Here is a 25,691-nt window from a genome sequence, read left to right on the forward strand (position 1 = left end):
TTTTCCAGTCGACATTCTTATAAAAAGAAAAATATGTTTTCCGCTTTTTTTTTTTGCTTTCTCTTTTTATGGTACCTATATGGGGTGATGGATGCTTACTAAACTTATTGATAACTATTTCAACACATGAAAGTCAGAACATTATGCTGTACACCTTAAATTCATACAGTGATGTATGTCAAGTACATCTCAATAAAACTGGGGGGGGGAAGTTTTAAGAGGCAAATAAAACACTTTGGGGAAAAAAGAAAAAAATGAACAATGCAATTTACAACAAATTTTTACAGTGTATTGCTCTTTTTAAAGCAATGGTTAGTGACGGAGATTATCACACGGCTTAGTCCTCCAGTCTCAAGACTCCGGGATTTGTCCCTGAGCCTCTGGAACTGACACGTGTTGTCATTCGGCCTCATTCGGCCACCTGGCTGAATGAGAAACAGAAAGGAAAAACTGTTCGGTAGGGTGTCAGCATGAATGGGCCATTCTACACAGGGAAAGTTTTGTATCTTCCATTCTAGTTTGTAATATAGAGCCAAGTCCAGCTCTTCTTTCCTTGAACTGCCTAAATTAATTCTAATTGCAGGAATTGTTCCGGGATGGAACTAGCGCCCCACAGCTACCACTTGGAGACCCACGTTCCCAACCACTGAATTGCTTGAGCCGCAGGAGCGGGACGTGAGAGAAACCTCTCACGCTTTTTATTGAAATCGTTTTCAACTTGTCAGGAGGAAACATCTTAGTTTCAGACACAACTGAAAGCTTTTATCTTAAACCTGTTCCAGATAAGAACTTAAGACGAGCGTTTTCGTGGTACATAAAAGTACCGTTACCCACCCCGCCTCCAGACGCCGGCTGAGCGGGTTAGGGCCCTCCTCCCGCAGCCTCTCATCTGTAGCGCTCCGCCCAGGCCGCGCTCCCGGAAGTTCCGCCTCTAAGTCTACGCGTGCGCAATTTCTTACAGAACCGGAAGTTTAACTCTCGGAACGACGATCGCTCTGCGGGGCGTAAATTTTTCTAGTGTAAATCTTTGCTACGTGGTCCCCCCTTACTCCATCCTCAGGGTCTCGGAGTCACTTCAGACCTAAAATCCCATCACCCGGCCCTCCGCCCGAAGTAAATCCAGACGTCGCCGATACAGGTCGGGTATGTTTTCCTTTGGGTTTGAATTCGTTCTGAGGCTGGTCGGTTCTCTTGGCTTTTCCGCCTTCGGTCCAGGTAGACACCTTCATTCGCGACATTTTCCTGTTTAAAACCCTTTAGTACCTCCGCCCTCCCCCTCGCCCCTCCATGTAACGTCCTCTTACGCGAGGTGGATGCACGCCGCACGCCCCCCCCCAACCCCCAGCCTCACCCTCTCAGCCCCTGGAGGGCAGGCGGGTCGCCCCGCAGAGGTGTCTTCCTGGTCCTGGGATTCTGGGGAGCCCGCCCGTCTCCTGAGACCCACTCCCTCCCTCTCAGCCCCTCTGCCCTCGCGTCTCCTCGGGTCTGTCCTTCTGCCCCACAGGCCTCCCTTTCGTAGTCAGCCCTTCCTCTCACCCTGCGTTGGGGGAGGTGACCTGGGCCAGCCTAGTGACACCCATGGTTCTATCATCTCAAATCCACCCGATGGAAAATGGTCTCTTGAGGTTGGCGGGCATCTTATTCAGTCTCCATCCCTGTAAATATGTTGGCGAGGCGACCAGGAGAAGCAGAGACAGAGAGACTGAGAGAGAAATAGAACAACTGAGGCAAAAGAATGAGGGAGCATCGTTAGGAACATAGAGGATGCTGAGCGACTTGTAAATAGACTGTAAAATAAAAGCGATTATGCCTTGAAAGGAGCAAGTGAATGAACTAGAGAAGTATATAAAAAGCTGGATGTCCAGAGTTTGACATAGAGCAGCATAGAGAGAGGGGCTCTGGATTACCGGTAGCGGGCGGCTAACAGTGGTGAGGCCCTTCACACAGAGTCGGAGAGAGGATAAAATGTGGACCCATGGCCTTCGTAGCATTATGGTGCTGGGAGAGTATGAGGACAAGGGATGATAAGAAGAGCAGAAGAAGAGGGAGAGCTGGAAGGAAGCACAGCCACTTGCCATGCCAGAGAGTGGGGAGGAAGGGAGAGTAACAGGGATAGAAGGGGTGTAACCTGGAGGGCAGAGAGGGAGCACAGAAAAGGGAAGAAAGAGGCAGAAATACATAGAGATTTAGGACAATCAGGAAGGGTGGAGAGAGAGAACATCAAGAGGGGGAACAGGTTGCAGAGTGGGGCAGGACAGGTGGGAGAAAAGAAATAGAGAGGAGGGCAGGAACAGCAGGAGAGCGGAGGGGAAGAGAAAGAGAAAGAAATAGGGAGACCCAGACAGAATGAAATGGAAGCACATAGTAGTGCAAATAGAAGGGGGGAAACTGGATGCAGTCACAGTGTATTCCTCATATGTACAGAATTTTTATTCATCGGTTATATATCTATAAATCTGGAAAAGAAAAAGAAAGTGGGAGGTGTGCTGGGCTTGCTTCCTGTCAGTGGTGCTCAATCCAGACTTCACATTAGATTGATAAGGCATTTTGCCTATGCGTGTTTTCTACCCCCTGACTAGAGATTTCCCTTCCTATCGTCAGTGTGGTGTGCAGCCTCAGTAGTACTTAACGTGCCCGAAGTGATTGCAGTCTGGATCCGTCTTTGAACATCAGGACTCTGGGTCCCCCCGTTCCTGAGGGCTGAGATCTGGGCTGAGGGTGAGGGCTCTGCTCTGCGTGGGGATGGATCAGGGCTGGTCTGTGACCTGAAGGGGATCGTCGGGTCCTGCTGAGGTGCCCACTGCTGCTGGGTACGTGAGGGCCTCACCAGGAGGGGAGCGAGATCTGAAGGAAAGTGTGGGAAAACTCACTTGTTGGACTCTGTAGGAGTTTATTGCCCCAAATCCCTCCTGGGACAGTGGGCAGCAGAGGACTGTCTGTTCCACATGCTGAGGGCTTCCCTGTGTGTGTGCTGGTGACTCAGGAAGGGGGTGTGTTGATTCTAAGCATTAAGCAGCCTGTTTCCAGCTTTGAAGATCGACCTCTAAAGACTCCTATTGCTTGAGGAAGAAGCCCAGAAGAGGAAGGAGAGGAAAGAAAAGGAGTCAGAAATGGCTCTTTCTCAGGTAATGTCATATTCTCAGTTGATTTTTCTGATTTTTCTGATTTTCCTCAGATGCCCTTATTTGGACTCGGTAAACTTGTCTGACTCTGAAGTATCCCGCCTGACACCTGTACATTTACACCCACCCAGGTCCTTCCCTCAGGGCCTGTCATCTCCACTTAGATCCCGTCTCCCCATGACCCAGTGACCTGGAACTTGTGAAGAGGCTCCACTGGGTGTAGTCCTGGGCAGGGCTTCACACCCATGGATTAGAGACGTGGTGTCAATGCTATTGGGCAGCAGGGATTGCTTAGGGCCCCATCAGGATGCACTGTCTGCTCTCTGTAAACCAGGATAAAGAAGCTGCATATGGAAGTCACATATTAATATGCACAATAGTGGGGTAAAATCTGAAAGATAGACCAGTAAGTGGAAATTCTTTCTGACATTTTCCAGGCAATTGAAGCTAAATGACTGAGTCACTTTGTTCTAATCCTAATGATTGAGAAGGAAATGGAATGGAAATTCAGAAGCAAACTTCAGTGATAATGGGTGTTTTATTGCTTCATTGAATTTAAACTGTGAAATCAACCTAAATTTCTGACAGTTGGAAATTCTTTAAGTCACTTTCATCACTCCATTCCTCAGAAGTTTTTTTTTTTTTTTTTAAAGAAGATGTTGGGGGTAGGAGTTAATTAATTAATTTTTGCTGTGTTGGATCTTTGTTTCTATGCGAGGGCTTTCTCTAGTTGTGGCAAGCGGAGGCCAGTCTTCATCGCGGTGCGCGTGCCTCTAAGTATCGCGGCCTCTCGTTGCAGAGCACAGGCTCCAGACGCGCAGGCTTAGTAGTTGTGGCTCAGGGGCCTAGTTGCTCCGCGGTATGTGGGATCCTCCCAGACCAGGGCTCGAACCCGTGTCCCCTACATTAGCAGGCAGATTCTCAACCACTGCGCCACCAGGGAAGCCCAGAAGTTGTGTTTTTACTCTCTGTGTGTTATATCCTTTTACACACAGAAGTGTTTTTTTTTTTTTTTTTTTTTTTCGGTACGCGGGCCTCTGACTGTTGTGGCCTCTCCCCTTGCGGAGCACAGGCTCCGGACGCGCAGGCTCCGGACGGGCAGGCTCAGCGGCCATGGCTCACGGGCCCAGCCGCTCCGCGGCATGTGGGATCTTCCCGGACCGGGGCACGAACCGTGTCCCCTGCATCGGCAGGCGGACTCTCAACCACTGCGCCACCAGGGAAGCCCATGCAACTGATTTTTGCGTGCTCATTTTTTATGCTGCAACTTTTCTAACGTTGCTCTTTGGAGTAGTAGCTTTCTCTTGGAATCTTTTTGATTTCTACATATAAAACTTGTCACCTAAAAATAAGATAATTTTACTTCTTTTTCAGTTTGGATAACTTTCAATTTTTTCTTGGTGTTCAATGGCTCTGTCTGGGACGTTCAGTAGTTTCTTGAACAGTAGGGTGGAATGTGCATCTTTCTCCTTTTTGTTGTAATCATTTAGCAGTGTGAACTTCCCCTTTAGTACCGCTTTCACTGTCAGAAATTTTCGTATGTAGTCTTTTTGTTTTCATTCAAGTATTCTTACATTTTCCTTGTGATTTCTTCTTTGGTGATTGCTTCTTTAAGAATGAGCTGTGTAATGTCCACATTTGGCAGATTTTCCTGTTTTGCTTCTGCTTTCTATTTGTAATTTTATTTCCTTGTGTTTAGAGAAGATACTCTTTATGATCTCAGTCTTCTCTAATTTGTTCAGATTTGTTTTGTGGGAGATGTGGTCTGTCCTGGAGAATGTTTTATGCATGTTGGGGAAGGCTGTGTTTTCTGCTGCTGTTGTTGGGTGGAGTGTTCTGTACATGTCTGTTAGGTACAGTTGTACTGTAGTGTTTTTCAAGTCCTCTGTTAACTTATTGATCTTCTTTTTCTTTCCATGTGTAGGTAAACCCAGGATATTGAAATCTGATACTAATATTGTGCTATCTATTTCTCTCTTTATTTCTGTTAAGATTTGCTTCATTTTAGGGCGAGCAATGTTGTTAGATGTATACATATTTATAATTGTTCTAGCTTTTGGTAATTTTACCCCTTTACTGTTATAGAATGTATTTTGTTTCGTGTTTGTGTATTATTTTATTTTGTCTGATATAATGTAGTCACCCCTGCTGTCATTAGGATGGATTTTTTTTTTTCCTTTCACTTTTCGCCTTTCCATGTCCTTGTATTTGTGAATGTTAACAGTTCCAACTCTGACACGCTCTCTCTGTGTTTCTTGTTCTCTGTTTTCCTCCTGTTACTTCCTCTAGTGGTCCCTGCTCAGGCACACTGTACAGTGATGAAAGGCAGGAGCCCTGGCCAGCCCCCTTCACTCCACTGTAACTTCAGAGAGAATGCACTATTTCCTTCTTCTTCTTTTGTTTTTTAATTAAAAAAAATTTTTTTGGCCGCACCTCGTGGCATGTGGGATCTTAGTTCCCCGACCCCAGATCCAACCCATGCCCCGTGCAGTGGAAGCATGGAGTCTTAACCACTGGACCACCAGGGAAGTCCTGAGTGTTTCCTTCTTATTTTCTTCTTATCGTATCATTTGGTGAAGTGTTTTTGCTTAATTACATTTTTTCCATATTCTTATTTGTCATGACTTTTAATTCTCCAGGAATTGTTAACTTTATTTTTGTGATAATTTGTTTCTTAATCTGTGGAAATTATGCATAATACTAATAAAATGTATAATGTTGCATCAATGTTTTATTAGTAGGAAAAACAAACATTTTATGGCTTTTGTTAATGCCTGCTTATGTATGTTTAAATGGAGAAAAATGGTATGTATATTTTTGAATATAATTATTTTATTGAGATTGCCCTTAAAGTATTCTGTTTGTTTCATGTTAGTACCACTTAGTAGAGTTGATACTTTTTCATCTCGCCAAAAATTCTGATATTCAAATGAATAAAAATGAGTAGTAAAAAAAAAGCAAAAATATGTCCTGAGACAACACCCCTCATTGTGACTTTTGTTTAAAGCCACTGTGGCCTTTGTCATTTCTGAACTCACAGTTCATACCCGTAACTCATCTAGATATTGAATATCACTTAGTGGTTTGTTTTTTTTTTTTTTGCGGTACGCGGGCCTCTCACTGTTGTGGCCTCTCCCGTTGCGGAGCACAGGCTCCGGACGCGCAAGCTCAGTGGCCATGGTTCACGGGCCCAGCTGCTCCGCGGCATGTGGGATCTTCCCGGACCGGGGCACAAACCCGTGTCCCCTGCATTGGCAGGTGGACTCTCAACCACTGCGCCACCAGGGAAGCCCTCACTTAGTGTTTAAAACATAATGTGTAATGCTTCTGCATAGACAATGAATTATTGAATTTTATTTGTATGTATTATATTTCATGTATTGTCCACAAATATGAAAAAAATCTACATTAATTGTAAGGTATCATAATTTTATGAGAAAGCATAAGAAATAAAACTTAGAGATGTACAATTTGCTCTGAATCCCTTTACATAGATCTGTCAGAATACATACTTCAATTGAATTGATCCTTACTCTTCTCTTGTCATTTGGTGTGAAAATGAGAACTCTCCTCAGGGCCCCTTGGTGAAATGTGTTTTCATTTCAGGGACCGTTAACATTCAAGGATGTGGCCATAGAATTCACTGAGGAGGAGTGGGAATGCCTGGACCCTGCTCAGAGGGCCTTATACAGGGACGTGATGTTGGAGAACTACAGGAACCTGATCTCCGTGGGTGAGGATAATTTCCCTCTAGATGTTGCTATCTGCCCTTGGGTATCTTTGCATTTTCCCTTCTGTGCCTCTTGGGAGCACCTGTTTTTCTTGACTGATCTAAAATGCCTGCTGACCGAGATACTAAAACCTTCAGGATACAGCATCAGGAGTTTAAATTTTTATTTAGTTATTTACTTTATGGCCTCACTGCACAGCACGGCATGTGTGATCTTAGTTCCCTGACCAGGCCTCAAACCTGCGGACCCTGCAACCCTGCATTGGAAACACGGTGTCTTAACCACTAGACCGCCAGGGAAGTCCTGGCATCAGTTTAAACCTAACTTTCCTCAGATGATCTGCCCACTTCATGATACATTCGGAGATGTTTTAGAGCTTACATATTTACAAAGTTCATCGGAAAGTTTGGACATACCCACTTTCATGTTTCCTACCCATGTACTTTTGAGATAGGAGTTGTAGTAAGTGAGCTGCATTTCTGCGTTTTCTTTTTTTTTTTGAATTTAATTTTATTTATTTTTTTATACAGCAGGTTCTTACTAGTCATCCATTTTATACACATCAGTGTATACATGTCAATCCCAATCTCCTAATTCATAACATCACCACCCCCACCCCCTGCCGCTTTCCCCCCTTGGTGTCCATACGTTTGTTCTCTACATCTGTGTCTCAATTTCTGTCCTGCAAACCAGTTCATCTGTACCATTTTTCTAGGTTCCACATATATGTGTTAATATACGATATTTGTTTTACTAGTTCTGATCTACTTCACTCTGTATGACAGTCTCTAGATACATCCACGGCTATACAAATGACCCAATTTCGTTCCTTTTTATGGCTGAGTAATATTCCATTGTATATATGTACCACATCTTCTTTATCCATTTGTCTGTCAATGGGCATTTAGGTTGCTTCCATGACCTGGCTATTGTAAATAGTGCTGCAATGAACATTGGGGTGCATGTGTCTTTTTGAATTATGGTTTTCTCTGGGTATATGCCCAGTAGTGGGATTGCTGAGTTATATGGTAATTCTACTTCTGGTTTTTTAAGGAACCTCCGTACTGTTCTCCATAGTGGCTGTATCAATTTAAATTCCCACCAAGTGTGCAAGAGGGTTGCCTTTTCTCCACACCCTCTCCAGCATTTGTTGCTTGTAGATTTTCTGATGATGCCCATTCTAACTGGTGTGAGGTGATACCTCATTGTAGTTTTTTCTTTTTTTTTTTGTGGTACGCGGGCCTCTCACCGCTGTGGCCCCTCCCGTTGAGGAGCACAGGCTCCGGACACGCAGGCCCAGCAGCCACGGCCCACGGGCCCAGCTGCTCCGCGGCATGTGGGATCTTCCCGGACCGGAACACAAACCTGTGTCCCCTGCATCGGCAGGCGGACTCCCAACCACTGTGCCACCAGGGAAGCCCTCATTGTAGTTTTGATTTGTATTTCTCTAATAATTAGTGATGTTGAGCAGCTTTTCATGTGCTTCTTGGCCATCTGTAAGTCTTCTTTGGAGAAATGTCTATTTAGGTCTTCTGCCCATTTTTGGATTGGGCTGTTTGTTTCTTTAATATTGAGCTGCATGAGCTGTTTATATATTTTGGAGATTAATCCTTTGTCGATTCATTTGCAGATATTTTCTCCCATTTTGAGGGTTGTCTTTTCGTCTTGTTTATGGTTTGCTTTGCTGTGCAAAAGCTTGTTTCATTAGGTCCCATTTGTTTATTTTTGTTTTTATTTCCATTTCTGTAGGAGGTGGATCAAAAAAGACCTTGCTGGGATTTATGTCGAAGAGTGTTCTTCCTATGTTTTCCTCTAAGAGTTTTATAGTGTCCGGTCTTACATTTAGGTCTCGAATACATTTTGAGTTTATTTTTGTGTATGGTGTTTGGGAGTGTTCTAATTTCATTCTTTTACATGTAGCTGTCCAGTTTTCCCAGCACCACTTATTGAAGAGACTGTCTTTTCTCCATTGTATATCCTTGCCTCTTTTGTGATAGATTAGTTGACCATAGGTGCGTGGGTTTGCATTTGGGCTTTCTATCTTGTTCCATTGATCTGTATTTCTGTTTTTGTGCCAGTACCATATTGTCTTGATTACTGTAGCTTTGTAGTATAGTGTGAAGTCAGGGAGTCTGATTCCTCCAGCTCTGATTTTTTCTGTCAATACTGCTTTGGCTGTTCAGGGTCTTTTGTGTCTCCATACAAATTATAAGATGATTTGTTCTAGTTCCGTAAAAAATGCCATTGGTAATTTGATAGGGATTGCACTGAATCTGTAGATTGCTTTGGGTAGTAGAGTCATTTTCACAGTATTGAGTTTTCCAGTCCAAGAACATGGTATATCTCTCCATCTGTTGGCATCATCTTTAATTTCTTTCATCAGTGTCTTATAGTTTTCTGCATACAGGTCTTTTGTCTCCCTAGGTTTATTCCTAGGTATTTTATTCTTTTTGTTGCAATGGTAAATGGGAGTGTTTCCTTAATTTCTTTTTCAGATGTTTCATCATTAGTGTATAGGAATGCAAGAGATTTCTGTGCATTAATTTTGTATCATGCAACTTTACCAAATTCATTGATTAGCTCTAGTAGTTTTCTGGTGGCATCTTTAGGATTCTCTATGTATATATCATGTCATCTGCAAACAGTGACAGTTTTACTTCTTCTTTTCCAATTTATATTCCTTTTATTTCTTTTTCTTCTCTAATTGCCGAGGCTAGGAGTTCCAAAACTATGTTGAATGGTAGCGGTGAGAGTGGACATCCTTGTCTTTCTCCTGATCTTAGAGGAAATGCTTTCAGTTTTTCACCATTGAGAATGATGTTTGCTGTGGCTTTGTCATATATGGCCTTCATTATGTTGAGATAGGTTCCCTCTGTGCCCACTTTCTGGAGAGTTTTTATCATAAATGGGTGTTGAATTTTGTCAAAAGCTTTTTCTGTATCGATTGAGATGATCATGTGGTTTTTTTTTTCTTTAATTTATTTTATTTGTATTTATTTTTGGCTGTGTTGGGTCTTTATTGCTGTGCGTGGGCTTTCTCTAGTTGCGGCGAGCGGGGGCTACTCTTGATTGTGGTGCACAGGCTTCATTGTGGTGGCTTCTTCTGTTGTGGAGCACGGGCTCTAGGCGTGCAGGCTTCAGTAGTTGTGGCACACGGGCTCAGTAGTTGTGGCTCACAGGCTCTAGAGCACAGGCTCAGTAGTTGTGGCATGTGGGCTTAGTTGCTCCACGGCATGTGGGATCTTCCCAGACCAGGGCTCGAACCTGTGTCCCCTGCATTGGCAGGCAGATTCTTAACCACTGCACCACCAGGGAAGCCCAGTCATATGGTTTTTATTCTTCAATTTGTTAATGTGGTGTATCACATTGATTAATTTGCGTATATTGAGGAATCCTTGCATCCCTGGGATAAATCCCACTTGATCATGGTGTATGATCCTTTTAATGTGTTTCTGGATTCTGTTTGCTAGTATTTTGTTGAGGATTTTTGTGTCTGTGTTCATCAGTGATATTGGTCTGTAATTTTCTTCTTTTGTAGTATCTTTGTTTGGTTTTGGCATCAGGGTGATGGTGGCTTCATAGAATGAGTTTGGGAGTGTTCCTTCCTCTGCAATTTTTTGGAAGAGTTTGAGAAGGGTGGGTGTTAGCTCTTCTGTAAATGTTTGTTAGAATTCACCTGTGAAGCCATCTGGTCCTGGACTTTCGTTTGTTGGAAGATTTTTAATCACAGTTTCAATTTCATTACTTGTGATTCGTCTGTTCATATTGTCTATTTCTCCCTGGTTCAGTCTTGGCAGGTTATACCTTTCTAAGAATTTGTCCATTTCTTCCAGGTTGTCCATTTTATTGGCATAGAGTTGCTTGTAGTAGTTTCTTGGGATGTTTTGTATTTCTGCGGTGTCTTGTAACTTCTCCTTTTTATTTCTAATTTTATTGAATTGAGTCCTCTTCCTCTTTTTCTTGAGGAGACTGGCTAATGGTTTATCAATTTTGTTTATCTTCTCAAGGAACCAGCTTTTAGTTTTATTGATCTTTGCTATTGTTTTCTTTGTTTCTATTTCATTTATTTCTGCTCTGATCTTTATGATTTCTTTCCTTCTGCTAACTTTTGGTTTTGTTTGTTCTTCTTTCTCTAGTTCTTTTAGGTGTAAGTTTAGATTGTTTATTTGAGATTTTTCTTGTTTGTTGAGGTAGGCTTGTATAGCTATAAACTTCCTTCTTGGAACTGCTTTTGCTCCATCCTATAGGTTTTGGATCATCATGTTTTCATTCTCATTTGTCTTTAGGTATTTTTTGGTTTCCTCTTTGATTTCTTCAGTGATCTCTTGGTTATTTAGTAACGTATTGTTTAGCCTCCATGTGTTTGTGTTTTTTATGTTTTTTTCCCTGTAATTGATTTCCAATCTCATAGCATTGTGGTCAGAAAAGATGCTCGATATGATTTTAATTTTCTTAAATTTACTGAGGCTTGATTTGTGACCAAGGCATTGTGGTCAGAAAAGATGCTCGATATGATTTTAATTTTCTTAAATTTACTGAGGCTTGATTTGTGACCAAGATGTGATCTATCCTGGAGAATGTTCCATGCATTCTTGAGAAGAAAGTGTAATCTGCTGTTTTTGGATGGAATGTCCTATAAATATCAATTAAATCTCTCTGGTCTATTGTGTCATTTAAAGCTTGTGTTTCCTTCTTTATTTTCTGTTTGGATGATCTGTCCATTGGTGTAAGTGAGGTGTTAAAGTCCCCCACTATTATTGTGTCACTGTCGATTTCCTCTTTTATAGCTGTTAGCAGTTGCCTTATGTATTGAGGTGCTCCTATGTTGGGTGCATATATATTTATAACTGTTGCATCTTCTTCTTGCATTGATCCCTTGATCATTATGTATTGTCCTTTCTTGTCTCTTGTTACATTCTTTATTTTAAAGTCTATTTTATCTGATACGAGTATTGCTACTCCAGCTTTCTTTTGATTTCCATTTGCATGGAATATCTTTTTCCATCCCCTCACTTTCAGTCTGTGTGTGTCCCTAGGTCTGAAGTGGGTCTCTTGTAGGCAGCATGTATATGTGTCTTGTTTTTGTATCCATTCAGCAAGCCTGTATCTTTTGGTTGGAGCATTTAATCCATTCACGTTTAAGGTAATTATTGATATGTATGTTCCTGTGACCATTTTCTTAATCGTTTTGGGTTTGTTTTTGTAGGTCCTTTTCTTCTCTTGTGTTTCCCACTTAGAGAAGTTCCTTTAGCATTTGTTGTAGAGCTGGTTTGGTGGTGCTGAATTCTCTTAGCTTTTGCTTGTCTGTAAAGCGTTTGATTTCTCCATCAAATCTGAATGAGATCCTTGCTGGGTAGAGTAATCTTGGTTGTAGGTTTTTTCCTTTCATCACTTCATATATGTCATGCCACTCCCTTCTGGCTTGTAGAGTTTCTGCTGAGAAATCAGCTGTTAACCTTATGGGAGTTCTCTTGTATGTTATTTGTCATTTTTCCCTTGCTGCTTTCAATAATTTTTCTTTGTCTTTAATTTTTGCCAATTTGATTGCTATGTGTCTCGGCATGTTTCTCCTTGGGTTTATCCTGTTTGGGACTCTCTGTGCTTCCTGGACTTGGGTGGCTATTTCCTTTCCCATGTTAGGGAAGTTTTCGACTATAATCTCTTCAAATATTTTCTCGGGTCCTCTCTCTCTCTCTTCTCGTTCTGTGACCCCTATAATGCGAATGTTGTGTTTAATGTTGTCCCAGAGGTCTCTTAGGCTGTCTTCATTTCCTTTCATTCTTTTTTCTTTATTCTATTGTGCAGCAGTGAATTCCACTCTTCGGTCTTCCAGGTCACTTATCCGTTCTTCTGCCTCAGTTATTCTGCTATTGATTCCTTCTAGTGTATTTTCTGTTTCAATTATTGTATTGTTCATCTGTTTGTTTGTTCTTTAATTCTTCTAGGTCTTTGTTAAACATTTCTTGCATCTTCTCGATCTTTGCCTCCATTCTTTTTCCAAGGTCCTGGATCATCTTCACTATCATTTTTCTGAATTCTTTTTCTGGAAGGTTACCTATTTCTACTTCATTTAGTTGTTTTTCTGGGGTTTTATCTTGTTCCTTCATCTGGTACATAGCCCTCTGCCTTTTCATCTTGTCTATCTTTCTGTGAATGTGGTTTTTGTTCCACAGGCTGCAGGATTGTAGTTCTTCTTGCTTCTGCTGTCTGCCCTCTGGTGGATGAGGCTATCTAAGAGGCTTGAGCAAGTTTCCTGATGGGAGGGACGGGTGGTGGGTAGAGCTGGCTGTTGCTCTGGTGGGCAGAGCTCAGTAAAACTTTAATCCGCTTGTCTGCTGATGGGTGGGGCTGTGTCCCCTCTCTGTTGGTTGTTTGGCCTGAGGTGACCCAACACTGGAGCCTACCCAGGCTCTTTGGTGGGGCTAATGGTGGAGTCTGGGAGGGCTCACGCCAAGGAGTACTTCCCAGAACTTCTGCTGCCAGTGTCCTTGTCCTCACGGTGAGACAGAGCCACCCGCCGCCTCTCCAGGAGATCCCCCAACACTAGGAGGTACGTCTGGTTCAATCTCTATGGGGTCACTGCTCCTTCCCCTGGGTCCCGATGCACACACTGCTTTATGTGTGCCCTCCAAGAGTGGAGTCTCTGTTTCCCCCAGTCCTGTCGAAGTCCTGCAGTCAAATCCTGCTAGCCTTCAAAGTCTGATTCTCTAGGAATTCTTCCTCCTGTTCCCGGACCCCCAGGTTGGGAAGCCTGATGTGGGGCTCAGAACCTGCACTCCAGTGAGTGGACTGCTGTGGTATAAGTGTTCTCCAGTTTGTGGGTCACCTACCCAGCAGTTACGGGATTTGATTTTATTGTGATTGCGCCCCTCCTACTGTCTCATTGTGGCTTCTCCTTTGTCTTTGGATGTGGGATATCTTCTTTTGGTGAGTTCCAGTGTCTTCCTGTCGATGATTGTTCAGCAGTTAGTTGTGATTCCAGTGTTCTCTCAAGAGGGAGTGGATTTCTGCATTTTAACTGTTCCCTGTGTATTCAGAAGGAGGCAAACAGTGGGTGAGTTTCTGAAATATTTTTCTAGACCCCTCAGTAGTGTCCTCAATCCTTAGCTGAATAAAGAACCATGATTCTGGAAAATCCACAGCAAACCATGTTTCTTTTTTCTCAGGTATAGGAATTTCTGTTTATCATCCGAATATTTTACCCGTATTGTAGCAAGAGGCAGAATGTTGGGCTGTGGAGTGACATGAATGCATCTTGGGGATGTATCAAAGTGTGAACACAGGTCAGATCTCAGAAAGGCAGAAGGGAGGCCTCATTATTAATAGTGTTTGGCAACTGTGCCCTAGTCAGACAGTTATAGGGCTCTGTCCTTCAACACGTAAAATGTATTCTTTCACCCTCCAGTGGGTCTGCTGCTCAAACAGACACAAAAGCACAATTTTTATCATGATCTACGACACTCGCCATCTGGCTCCTGTGAACTTGCTGTTGATTGTCGTTGAGGAGCATGAGGCAGGCTGTTTTATGAAGGTCCCTTGCCCTTTCATCTCTCCTTCAGTGCATGGTTCCACTGTATGCTCAGTTGTCAGTCCAGTCATCAATCCCTGAACATTTCCTGCTTCCGTCCCCATTTGATATTTTTAGGAAGCCTCATCAGAAGGTGGGAAAACACTGGCTGCTCTTTGATTCCATCTCGCACCTCAGAACCTGCATTGATCTGTCTCAATCCCTGTCTTCTTGTTTAGATCCCTGAGCCATTTCTTTTTAAAAAAATTTTTAAATTTGTTTTTGGCTGTGTTGGATCTTCATTGCTACACGCAGGCTTTTCTCTAGTTGCGACGAGCGGGAGCTACTCTTTGTTGTGGCGTGCGGGCTTCTCATTGTGGTGACTTCTCTTGTTGCGGAGCACAGGCTCTAGGTGTGCAGGCTTCAGTAGTTGTGGCGCGCAGGCTTCAGTAGTTGTGGCATGTGGGCCCGGTAGTTGTGGCTTACGGGCTCTGGAGTGCAGCCTAGGTAGTTGTGGCACGTGGGTTTAGTTGCTCTGTGGCGTGAAGAATCTTCCCAGGCCAGGGCTCGAACCCATGTCCCCTGCTTTGGCAGGTGGATTCTTAACCACTGCACCACCAGGGAAGCCCTGTAATATTTTTCTGCTATGTACAAATCACTTCAAGCTATGTAGTGGAGTGGTCATCATGGATGTGAGAAAGTATCAACAGAGCCTGACTGATAAGTCTTTGCAGGTTTTTTTTCTGATTTTGAGGAATGCCACAAACCCATGTCTCAGAGTTACTAGAATTCCATTTTATCCCCATTCTCAATAACAATTGTCACCTCTGGTCTTTTTAATGAGAGCTATTCTAAGAGGCATGATGTAATATCTCATTGTGGTTTTTATTATCATTCCTCCTGAGGGCACCTCTGAAAATTGGGAGGTTTCCTCCAGTTCAGTCTCAATGTGATTTAAGAAAGGACTGGGGAGTCAAAGACCAGCAAATTGTCATGAACTTTGCTACACTTTTCTGTTTAGTGTTTTCGGGATAGTTAGTTGCTTGAGTGGTATCGCTTATTAACTCGTTTGCAGAGTTTTCCCAAAGGCTTGTATGTTTATGTATTGTTTTAAACTTGGGTTCCACATATGTTAATGAGTGCCTCTTGTTTACTTTTCTGCTATCCGGCTGATATCACTCCTCATTGGTTTCATTTTTTTCCTTGCAAAGCTAGTGTTAAAAAATATAATGGTATGATTTCTAGTAATTTGAGGGGTAGGCTAATTTTAATGTTTGATCACCTGGAGTGTTAGCATGAACTTTTGATATTCTAAAGCCAATACATTTTTTGTTTAAAGTATATTTATAGTTAATATTTTAGTAGCATTCTTTCTTGTGTTCACATTCTTAACTAATGTAATTATATCCTTAAAATGCTCAGACTTTGGCTGTTCATATAACTAGAGAATATTTCATTTATTAATATTTAATTTTGATTTACAGATGATATAACATTTCAGAATGTTTTCTGCTTCTTCATGGGCGCATAGTTTTGTAGGAGTTATTTAGAAAAATATTTTCGTTATATCATGGACGTTTTATAGCAATTACTCTATTACCACGAAAATAGTGTCAGGGCTCTTTTATATCAGGCAAATTAGATTTAAAGTTATAGATAGGGGCTTCCCTGGTGGCGCAGTAGTTGAGAGTACGCCTGCTGATGCAGAGGACACGGGTTCGTGCCCCAGTCCGGGAAGATCCCACATGCTGCAGAGCGGTTGGGCCCCTGAGCCATGGCCGCTGAGCCTGCGCGTCCGGAGCCTGTGCTCTGCAACGGGAGAGGCCACAACAGTGAGAGGCCTGCGTACCGCAAAAAAAAAAAAAAAAAGTTATAGATAAATTTAATATCATATTACATGCTTCATAGATAACCACCATCCACAACCACCATCAGTGAGCATTACGTTAAATTATAGTAGTACCAGTCAGGGATTGCTGTGGTCCTCAGGAACTGTAATTTTTCTCCACAAACTCCGTTGATTTTTCAGAATTATTCTTCCTTCCTATGTGTCTTTGCCACTGGATTAGTTTCTACCCTAGAGCATTGCATGTTTGAGATTTGAGCATTTACTGCTTTTCCCCTTACACACTCTTTGGCCTCAGCAAAGTACTTTGCTGATGCCTTCCTGCTGCTAGAACTGTGGGCTTAGTGTAGTGTAAGAGTGTTGGGTGGGAGGGACACAGCCAGTCTCTAAGATGTGTTTTTTATTCTGACATACCATCTCCTAGAATCGCAACATCAATTCAGCTGTGTTTCAATGACAGTGCACACTTGGTGAGCTCAGAATGTTTCTGAAAAACTTTGTTCCCATTTGCCAGTTCCCACAGACAATTACAAGTTCCTAATGAATATCACTAGAGTGTAGTAGAGACTTTCCCTTTTTTATGACGCCTGAAGGCAGTCGGGGGTTCACATGGAGGAAACAGAAAACTCAGAGGTCTCACACTGGTTAGTGATGTTAAATATATTTTCTTTTTCCTACTTTTATTCTGTATATTGATTTTAGTGAAACGTCTCTTACTCTTTTTGCCCGTTGTCTAATTTCGCAGCCCCGTTCCATCAAGGCAAGCCAAGGGACCAGTTTTGGCAGATAAGTTGTGAGTGGAAGTAATGAATTTCTCATATCAAGCACCGAGTCCGTATTTTTAATAAATCACAATATCACACCTAAGAATTCTGATTTTACAGATATACCCAGAATGTATGTAAACATTTCACCACATTGACGTGCTGTAAAAAATTGTCAATAGGAGCATTTTTTCCTAGCCAGAACTTTTAACTCTTGGTACTTTAGTCTGGTGGGCTGCTTGGGTTGAGGGTCATCTTAAGAATATGTTTTCTCACACTGTAAGTCCAGATGCACATCCTGGTTGTCTCAGTAGTTTCTTTGTCTATTGAGTTCATGTACGTAATCCTCTTGAGTCTACTTCCTTTCCTTGAAAAATCTTGATAATTTTCCTCAAGCCTTTTCAAAGGAATAAGTACTGTTAGATGGCTTTGAATAGTGTATTTTTTATAGTAAAAACTCAAAAGTTATTTTGGTTGAAAAGATATATTATTATTCTGTTATTTTTATTATACTATCTCTTTGTCTGCATTATATCTTGTATACCTTATTTTTGCAATTTGTTCCCCACAATATTGTATCTGACCATAATTAAATAAATTTACAAGTTGCTCATTCTTCATTACATGTATGCCAGAGCCAATGAACTGGATGTTTAAGGTCCCTGCATACGTAGGGAGTTGCTCATTTATTGGCTGTTCATATAACTGGAGAATGTTTCATTTATTGATAATTAATTTATTTAATTTTGATTTCCAGATGGTGATCTTACAGATGTTTTATGCTTCTTCATGGGTACATAGTTTTATAGGAGGTTTTTAGAAATATTTAGTTGTTTTAAAAAAATGTTTTATTGGGACTTCTCTGGTTGTCTAGCAGTTAAGACATCGTGTTCCCAGTTCGGGGGGCACTGGTTTGATCCCTGGTCGGGGAACTATGATCCTGCATGCCACATGGGCCTGGTCAAAAAAAAAAAAAAATTTATCAAATTCTTCATTTTCTCTGTGTTATATTTGTTTCCCAGTTCTAAAGTGGCAGTCATTTAGATTATTCATTAGATAAGCTAGTTTTGGTTTATTTATTGTTACAATATATTTTTGGTTCTTTAGTATTTATTCATGTATAATAAGTATTCTGAAAATATATATACATATACACACACACATATAGTTTAATATCCTTTTCTCCTCGAGTAAAGATTACCAGTATGTTTACTGATAATTGGTATGTGCTTTGGTTGGCATCATGGGTGAAAACTACACTTTGATAGCTAACAGCAGTTTTTCCAATGTGAGTATTTTTGTCATAGGTTGTTTAAAAGTGCGCCATAAAATTACTGGAATTACCTCTGATGACTTTAGCTTTAGTAAAGAATCATTCCTATTGTGTTTCTTCAAATTGTAATATCATGGTTGGTGAGGTTCATAACTTTGCTTGATAGAAGTATTATTTGGTTTAGTATGGCTTATTTAACCTGAAACATTTATTCATGAATTGTAGTGAATGGGATACTTACGGTTCTTTATATCTTGTAGATATCTCTTACATGCATGTGATCAAGATATTACAACTGAAAGCAAATACTGATAGAGGAGAAGTATTCCAAACCGTGATGTCAGAAAGACATGAAAGGAATGAAATGAAACATTTTTACCTCAGCGATGTTCAAGAAAATATGTATGACTTAGTGTCTCAGAAGAGAGATGAGGAAAGTGATTACAACCAAATACCTATAACCCATAACGAAAATCTCACTGAGAAGGGAGATGAACATGTTAGAAGTGTTGCAGGAATCAAGCCTATTGAAAATAGGCTGGCATTAAGCTTTTGGGTTGAACTGCATATATTTAAAAGTGAAGAGAAGATTGATGAATTTATTCAAGTGGACAAGGATATCAGGAGTAGTGCCTCATTTTCACCACTTGAAGGAACTTCTTCTAGTGTGCAAACCAACATTTCTAGTACACATGCGAGTGGTTTTATGCGTCCTTCAGTAGTGACACAAGAACAGGAAGCACACAGGGAAGGATCTTACAAATGTAATCTGTGTGGCAAAACCTTCCTTCAGGGATCATACCTCAAAAGACATCAGATCTTCCATACAGGAGGGAAAGTACATAAATGTGATGTATGTGAAAAAGTCTTTACTCACAATTCATACCTTGCAAGTCATCAGAGAACTCATACTGGAGAGGAACCTTACAAATGTAATGAGTGTGGGAAAATCTTTCATTACAGCTCAGAACTTGGAAGACATCAGTTTCTCCATACAGAAGAGAAATTACATAAATGTAATGTATGTGAAAATGTCTTTATTCGAAATTCATTCCTTGCAAGATATCGGAGAAATCATAATGGGGAGAAACCTTATAAATGTAATGAGTGTGGCAAATTCTTTAATCAAAAGGCATACCTTATAAAGCATCAGAGAGTTCATAATGAAGAGAAGTCTTACAAATGTAATGTGTGTAGCAGGGTCTTCAATCGAAATTCAAATCTTGAAAGTCATCAGAGAATTCATACTGGAGAGAAACCTTACAAATGTAATGACTGTGGCAGGTTCTTTTCTCAAAAGCCAAACCTTGGAAAGCATCAGAGAGTTCATACTGGAGAGAAACCTTACAAATGTAATGAGTGTGGGAAAATCTTTCATTACAGCTCAAAACCTGGCAGACATCAGTTTCTCCATACAGAAGAGAAATTACATAAATGTGATGTGTGTGAAAATGTCTTTCCTCAAAATTCATTACTTGCAAGATATCAGAGAAATCATACTGGGGAGAAACCTTATAAATGTATTGAGTGTGGTAAGTTTTTTAGTCGAAAAGCACACCTTAAAAGTCATAAGGGAACTCATACTGGAGAGAAACCTTACAAGTGTATTAAGTGTGGCAAGCTCTTTAGTCGAAAAAGTAACCTAACAAGACATCAGAGAATTCATACGGGAGAGAAACCTTACAAGTGTATCGGGTGTGATAAGTTCTTTAGTCGAAAAGCACACCTTATAAGACACCAGACAATTCATACTGGAGAGAATCCTTACAAACGTGATGAGTGTGCCATGGTCTTTAGTGAAAAATCACACCTTGTAAGTCATCAAAAAATTCATACCGGAGAGAGCTGATACAAATGTAATGAGTTTGGCAAAACCTTTTATCACATCTCAGCCCTCACTCAACACTGAGAATCCATACAGGACAGAAATTATATTGGGTTGCCCAGAAGGTTCAGTTTTTTCCGTAAGGTGGCTCTAGGAGCACTTAGTTGTCTTTAACTTCATTCAAACAATTTTGTTAGATTTTATGTGACAGCTGTGATATCAGCGTGCATTTTAAAAAAAGACATAAAAATTGGTGAATTTTTGTGCAGCCATTTTAATATTGAAGATGGAAGGAAAAAAGCAACAATTTTCAGCATATTACTCTTCATTATTTCAAGAAAGGTAAAAACACAACCGAAACGCAAAAAAAGATTTGTGCAGTGTATGGAGAAGATGCTGTGACTGATCGAACGTGTCAAAAGTGGTTTGCGAAATTTCGTGCTGGAGATTTCTCACTGGGTGATGCTCCACGGTCAGGTAGACCATTTGAAGTTGATAGTGATCAAATTGAGACATGAATTGAGAACAATCAACAGTATACCACGTGGGAGATAGCCGACATACTCAAAATATCCAAATCAAGCGTTGAAAATCATTTGCACCAGCTTGGTTATATGAATTGCTTTGATGCTTGGGTTCCACATAAGTTAAGCGAAAAAAAAAACCTTGACCGTATATCTGCATGCGATTCTCTACTTAAACATAATAAAAAGTTCTGTTCTTAAAATAAATTGTGATGGGTGATGAAAAGTGGATACTGGGGGCTTCCCTGGTGGCGCAGTGGTTGAGAGTCTGCCTGCCAATGCAGGGGACACGGGTTCGTGCCCCGGTCCAGGAAGATCCCACATGCCGCGGAGCGGCTGGGCCCATAAGCCATGGCCGCTGAGCCTGCGCGTCTGGAGCCTGTGCTCTGCAATGGGAGAGGCCACAACAGTGACAGGCCCGCCTACCGCAAAAAAAAAAAAAAAAAATGGATACTCTACAATCATGTGGAATGGAAGAAATCGTGGGCCATGTGAAGTGCACCACCACCAACCACACGGACAGCTAGTCTTCATCCAAAGAAGATGATGTGTCTACAGTGCGATTGGAAGTCCTCTATTTTGAGCTCCTTCCAGAAAACCAAACGATTAATTCCAACAAGTACTGCTCCCAGTTAGACCAACTGAAAGCAGCACTCCATGAAAAGCATCCGGAATTAGTCAACAGAAAACGCATAATCTTCCATCAGGATAACGCAAGACCACGTGTTTCTTTGATGACCAGGCAAAAACTGTTACAGCTTGGCTGGGAAGTTCTAATTCATCTGCCATATTCACCATGGCGCCATGGATTTCTGTTTATTTCGGTCTTTACAAAATTCTCTTAATGGAAAAAATTTCAATTCCCTGGAAGACTGTAAAAGGCAACTGGCACAGTTCTTTGCTCAAAAAGATGAAAAGCTTTGGGAAGTTGGAATTATGAAGTTTCCTGAAAAATGGCAGAAGGTAGTGGAACAAAAGGGTGTATGTTGTTCAATAAAGTTCTTGGTGAAAATGAAAAAAATGTGTCTTTTATTTTTTCTTAAAAACAGAAGGCACTTTTTGGCCAACTCAATATAAATGTGATGAATTTGGCAAAGTCTATAGTTGAAATTCAGACCTTGCAATTCATCTGAGAATTCATAATGCAGAAAAATCTCTAAAAGGTAATGAGTGTTGGAAAGCCTTTCGTGAGATCTCAACCCGTACTACAAATCAGGTAATAAATACAGAGGAGAAATCATATTAATGTGATATATGTGGAAAGGTCTTCGTTCAAAATTGACACTTTAGGGACATCCCTAGCGATCCAGTAGTTAAGACACAAATGTAATGTGTGTGGCAAGGCTTTTACCCAAAGGTCACAAGGTGGGACATACTGGAGCGATACCTTATAAATGAAATGAGTGTGACGAAACCTTTTCTTGACTTCAAGTATTAGTTAACTGCAGACAGTCCATTGGAAAGAAACCCTTCAAATGTATGAGCAGAGGCTTTATCCAGGCCTCACAATGCACTAGATTTCTCAATGTATATCTTTGAGAGAAAGCACACAAAGCAGTATGTGTGCTAAGGCTTGTACCTGAAGATCAACGCTCTGAAACAGAGAATGTATTTTGAAGAGCAACGTTTCAGATGTCATGAATGTTGTAAAAATTTTCATCAGCTATCCACACCTTTGTTGTAATGTGAGCATTGATACAGGTCAGAAACGATAGATATTTACTGAACATGGAAAGAAATTGACCCAACAGTGCATCCTCAGGGTCCACCAAAGAACTCACATTGGGAGGGAATCCTTACGAATGTAAGGATTCCCTTACATTAAGTAAATTTTTTGAATTAGGTACATTTTTTGAGCAATTCTTACAACAGATAACATATCAGAGAATCCATACTAGGAATAAATGTCTTATTTGTCCAAGGTTAATGTGAGATACTGTATGCTGCAGAATCATTGCAAGTGACAATACGTTAAAACGTATGACATGATGTTTGTAGTACCAGAAGAAGGACATATGGAGAAGTATGCCAGTATCTTCTCTGTATAAATATGTAATTATTGGAGTTCTTTTGAAAAGACTACATTATATTTATAACCTTTCAACCTGAAGTTTGAAATCTTGACCTTATGCCTGCATTACAGGTCTTTCATGATAGTCTCTGGGAAGGAATCTATAAAATGAGGGGTCCAATTTGATTAGGTGTGGGTCAGTCACATCCATGTTTCCTGAGAAAACAAGGACCTTGAATTATCAAATTCAATATTGTTTGAATTATCAACAAGGGGGGACAAAAAATAATGTAAAACTGTGACATGATTTATCATGTTAATTCATGTGTCTTTTAAAAAAATTAATTTTTGGCTGTGTTGGGTCTTCGTTTCTGTGTGAGGGCTTTCTCCAGTTGCGGCGAGCGGGGGCCTCTCACTGTCGCGGCCTCTCCCGTTGCGGAGCACAGGCTCCAGATGCTCAGGCTCAGTAGTTGTGGCTCACGGGCTTAGTTGCTCTGCAGCATGTGGGATCTTCCCAGACCAGGGCTCGAACCCGTGTCCCCTACATTGGCAGGCAGATTCTTAACCACTGTGCCACCACGGAAGCCTCATGTGTCTTTTTGTAGATAGGTCATAGTGGGTTATAGGACAGAATGCTTTACTAACTGACCATGAATAGGTCAGGCAGGACGTTAAGGGAATGGGCTTTTCATGGGAGGAGAGTGACAGGTTAACAGGGACTGATTATGTGGTAGGCAGAATGCATGGGAAAATTTGGTCACTTCCTCCATTGCATGGGAATAGCTGTTGTATAGATCTATGATTAATGAAAAACTAGTCTCATTCTTCGAAATTAAAGGGAGAGCAGTTATCACAAGAGGAAAATTTAATCAAAAGTCCCAGAATTCTAGGGCTTCCATGGTGGCACAGTGGTTAAGAATCCACCTGCCAATGCAGGGGACACGGGTTCGAGCCCTGGACTGGGAAGATCTCACATGCCGCGGAGCAACTGCAGCCCATGTGCCACAACTGCTGAGCCTGTGCTCTAGAGTCCGGGAGCCACAACTACTGAGGCCACGTGCTACAACTACTGAAGCTCGCATGCCTAGAGCCCATGCTCCGCAACAAGAGAAGCCACCACAATGAGAAGCCTGCGCACCGCAACGAGGAGTGGCCCCCACTCGCTGCAACTAGAGAAAGCCTGCGTGCAGCAATGAAGACCCAGCACAGCCAAAGATAAATAAATAAATAAATGTATAAAAAAATAAAGCCCCAGAATTCTATGTGTATATGTATGTTTGACATTTAACTGCTGTCATTGCCTTTTGCTACTGTTTTATTCAGAATGTATCAAAGGTCTCTTGTTTTAATTAATAAAATTTAATTATTTTTTATGATCCTAATGAATCATGTTCCTTTCACCACCACAGTTTTCTTCCACCTAGGTACTTTATACCAGAAGGTAACAGTGCATCCGTAGGTTCTTGGGCTTTAGAGAATCTAACAGTTTCTATCCATGATGGTTTCGAAAAACTTATAAGTAGATTATTTATCCTTGTGTTGTTGTCTCCAAACTTTTCTCCAGAATATTTTTGTGGCTATAATGAAATGCAGTTCTGTGGCAGTTTCTGAGTGTCATGTCATTCTGATGAATTTCTGTCTTTATGATTATAAAATAGATTTCCTTATTCTTGACACATTATTTACTCTTTAATTTACTTTGTATTATGTTAGCCACTATTTTGAATGGTGTTGAAATGGTGTATTTTTTTATGCTTTTTTACTGTGTAAAGTTTTGGAGTGCATTTCTTGTGGGAGACATATTGTTGTCTGTGTTCAAAAAAAGTGCAGTTGAGGGCTTCCCAGGTGGCGCAGTGGTTGAGAGTCCGCCTGCTGATGCAGGGGACACGGGTTCGTGCCCCGGTCCGGGAAGATCCCACATGCCACGGAGCGGCTGGGCCCGTGAGCCATGACCGCTGAGCCTGCGCGTCCGGAGCCTGTGCTCCGCAACGGGATAGGCCACAACAATGAGAGGCCCACGTACAGAAAAAAAAATAAAATAAAATAAATAATAAAAATGTGATACATTTTCTTGTATTCGTATGTGTGATACACCAGGACGTTCTGATCATTGTACCTGGAAATACTTAAAATGTTAATTTCCCTATCTAAAATTCATCATATTTGAATGGATTCTAGTGTCTCTATGGATGAAATGTTTCATATGTTAGGGATGTGATAAAACGCACTCTGTAGCAGATGTTATCTAAGATATTGTTATCAAAATATCGAGGGTTGAAATGAACTTACTGCATATTTGATAATCTAGTTTTACTTTCTCTAGGGTTCATATAAGAATATACCTCCCTATTAAATGCCCTTAGAAATGTTGCAACGTAATTATTATTTACATGGAAATAAATTCCAGTGTCTTCTGAAGAATATTTCACAGCTCTGTTATCCACACTTGTCAGAACTTTCAAAAATATAAACAAAGAGACGAGCTAAACTATACTGCATCTTGCAAAAAATACAAAGTAAAACGTTCTAATTATCTTCATGATGAACATAGAGTCATCTGAGATTACATTGCTTAGTTTTTATGTACATAAGTATAATTTCATAAACAAGTTTTTCTAGTATATAGTTAAACATAATTTTCACAAGTGTGGAATAGAGCAAGTGTCTCAAAGGATAATGTAGTTCTCATAGAAAGCAAAATATTTTTTCTGTTGCTCCCTATTTTCATGGTATCTATATGAGATGATGGATGCTTACTAAACATTGCGGTAATTATTTCAATATATGTAAGTCAGAACATGATGCTGTACCCCTTAAAATCATACAGTGATGTATGTCACGTACCTCTCAAAACTGGGGATAAAATGTGGTTTTAAAAGGCAAATAAAACACTAGCAAAAAAGAAAGAACAATGCAATTTATAACAATTAAAATTTTAAACCCTTTTAAAAACTCTTTTTAAAACAATGGTTAGGTACGGAAATTATCATATGCCTTAGTCCTCCAGCCTCAAACCCCAAGTTTTGCCCGAGTCTGTGGAACTGAGCAGAGTGTTGGGTTTGTTGTCCTGGCTGAATTAGGAATAGAA

At 40.9% G+C, this 25,691-nt stretch overlaps 1 protein-coding gene across 3 annotated transcripts; it reads left to right on the forward strand.

The window, feature by feature from the left end:
• Nucleotides 1-969: 969 nt before the first annotated feature.
• On the forward strand, nt 970-21,046 carry LOC115847701 (zinc finger protein 813-like). 3 transcript variants are annotated; one of them, XM_030847802.2, is made up of 4 exons: nt 970-1,143; nt 3,028-3,125; nt 6,729-6,855; nt 18,504-21,046. In XM_030847802.2, exons 2-4 carry the CDS (start codon nt 3,111-3,113, stop codon nt 20,090-20,092), a joined length of 1,731 nt encoding a protein of 576 aa, XP_030703662.1. In that variant the 5' UTR covers nt 970-1,143; nt 3,028-3,110; the 3' UTR covers nt 20,093-21,046. The 3 variants fall into 3 exon arrangements, with proteins under 3 accessions (XP_030703662.1, XP_060145169.1, XP_060145168.1); XM_060289186.1 differs by having other exon boundaries at nt 970-1,138; nt 2,984-3,125; XM_060289185.1 differs by having other exon boundaries at nt 970-3,125.
• Nucleotides 21,047-25,691: the final 4,645 nt, after the last annotated feature.

Source organism: Globicephala melas, chromosome 19, assembly GCF_963455315.2.
Source record: "Globicephala melas chromosome 19, mGloMel1.2, whole genome shotgun sequence".
Classification (NCBI taxonomy): Eukaryota; Metazoa; Chordata; class Mammalia; order Artiodactyla; family Delphinidae; genus Globicephala; species Globicephala melas.

Excerpts from the sequence above, each read along its gene's own strand:
- LOC115847701 (XM_060289185.1), top strand. Across the intron at positions 6,856-18,503 it reads CAGGAACCTGATCTCCGTGG|ATATCTCTTACATGCATGTG; the intron begins GTGAGGATAATT and ends TATATCTTGTAG.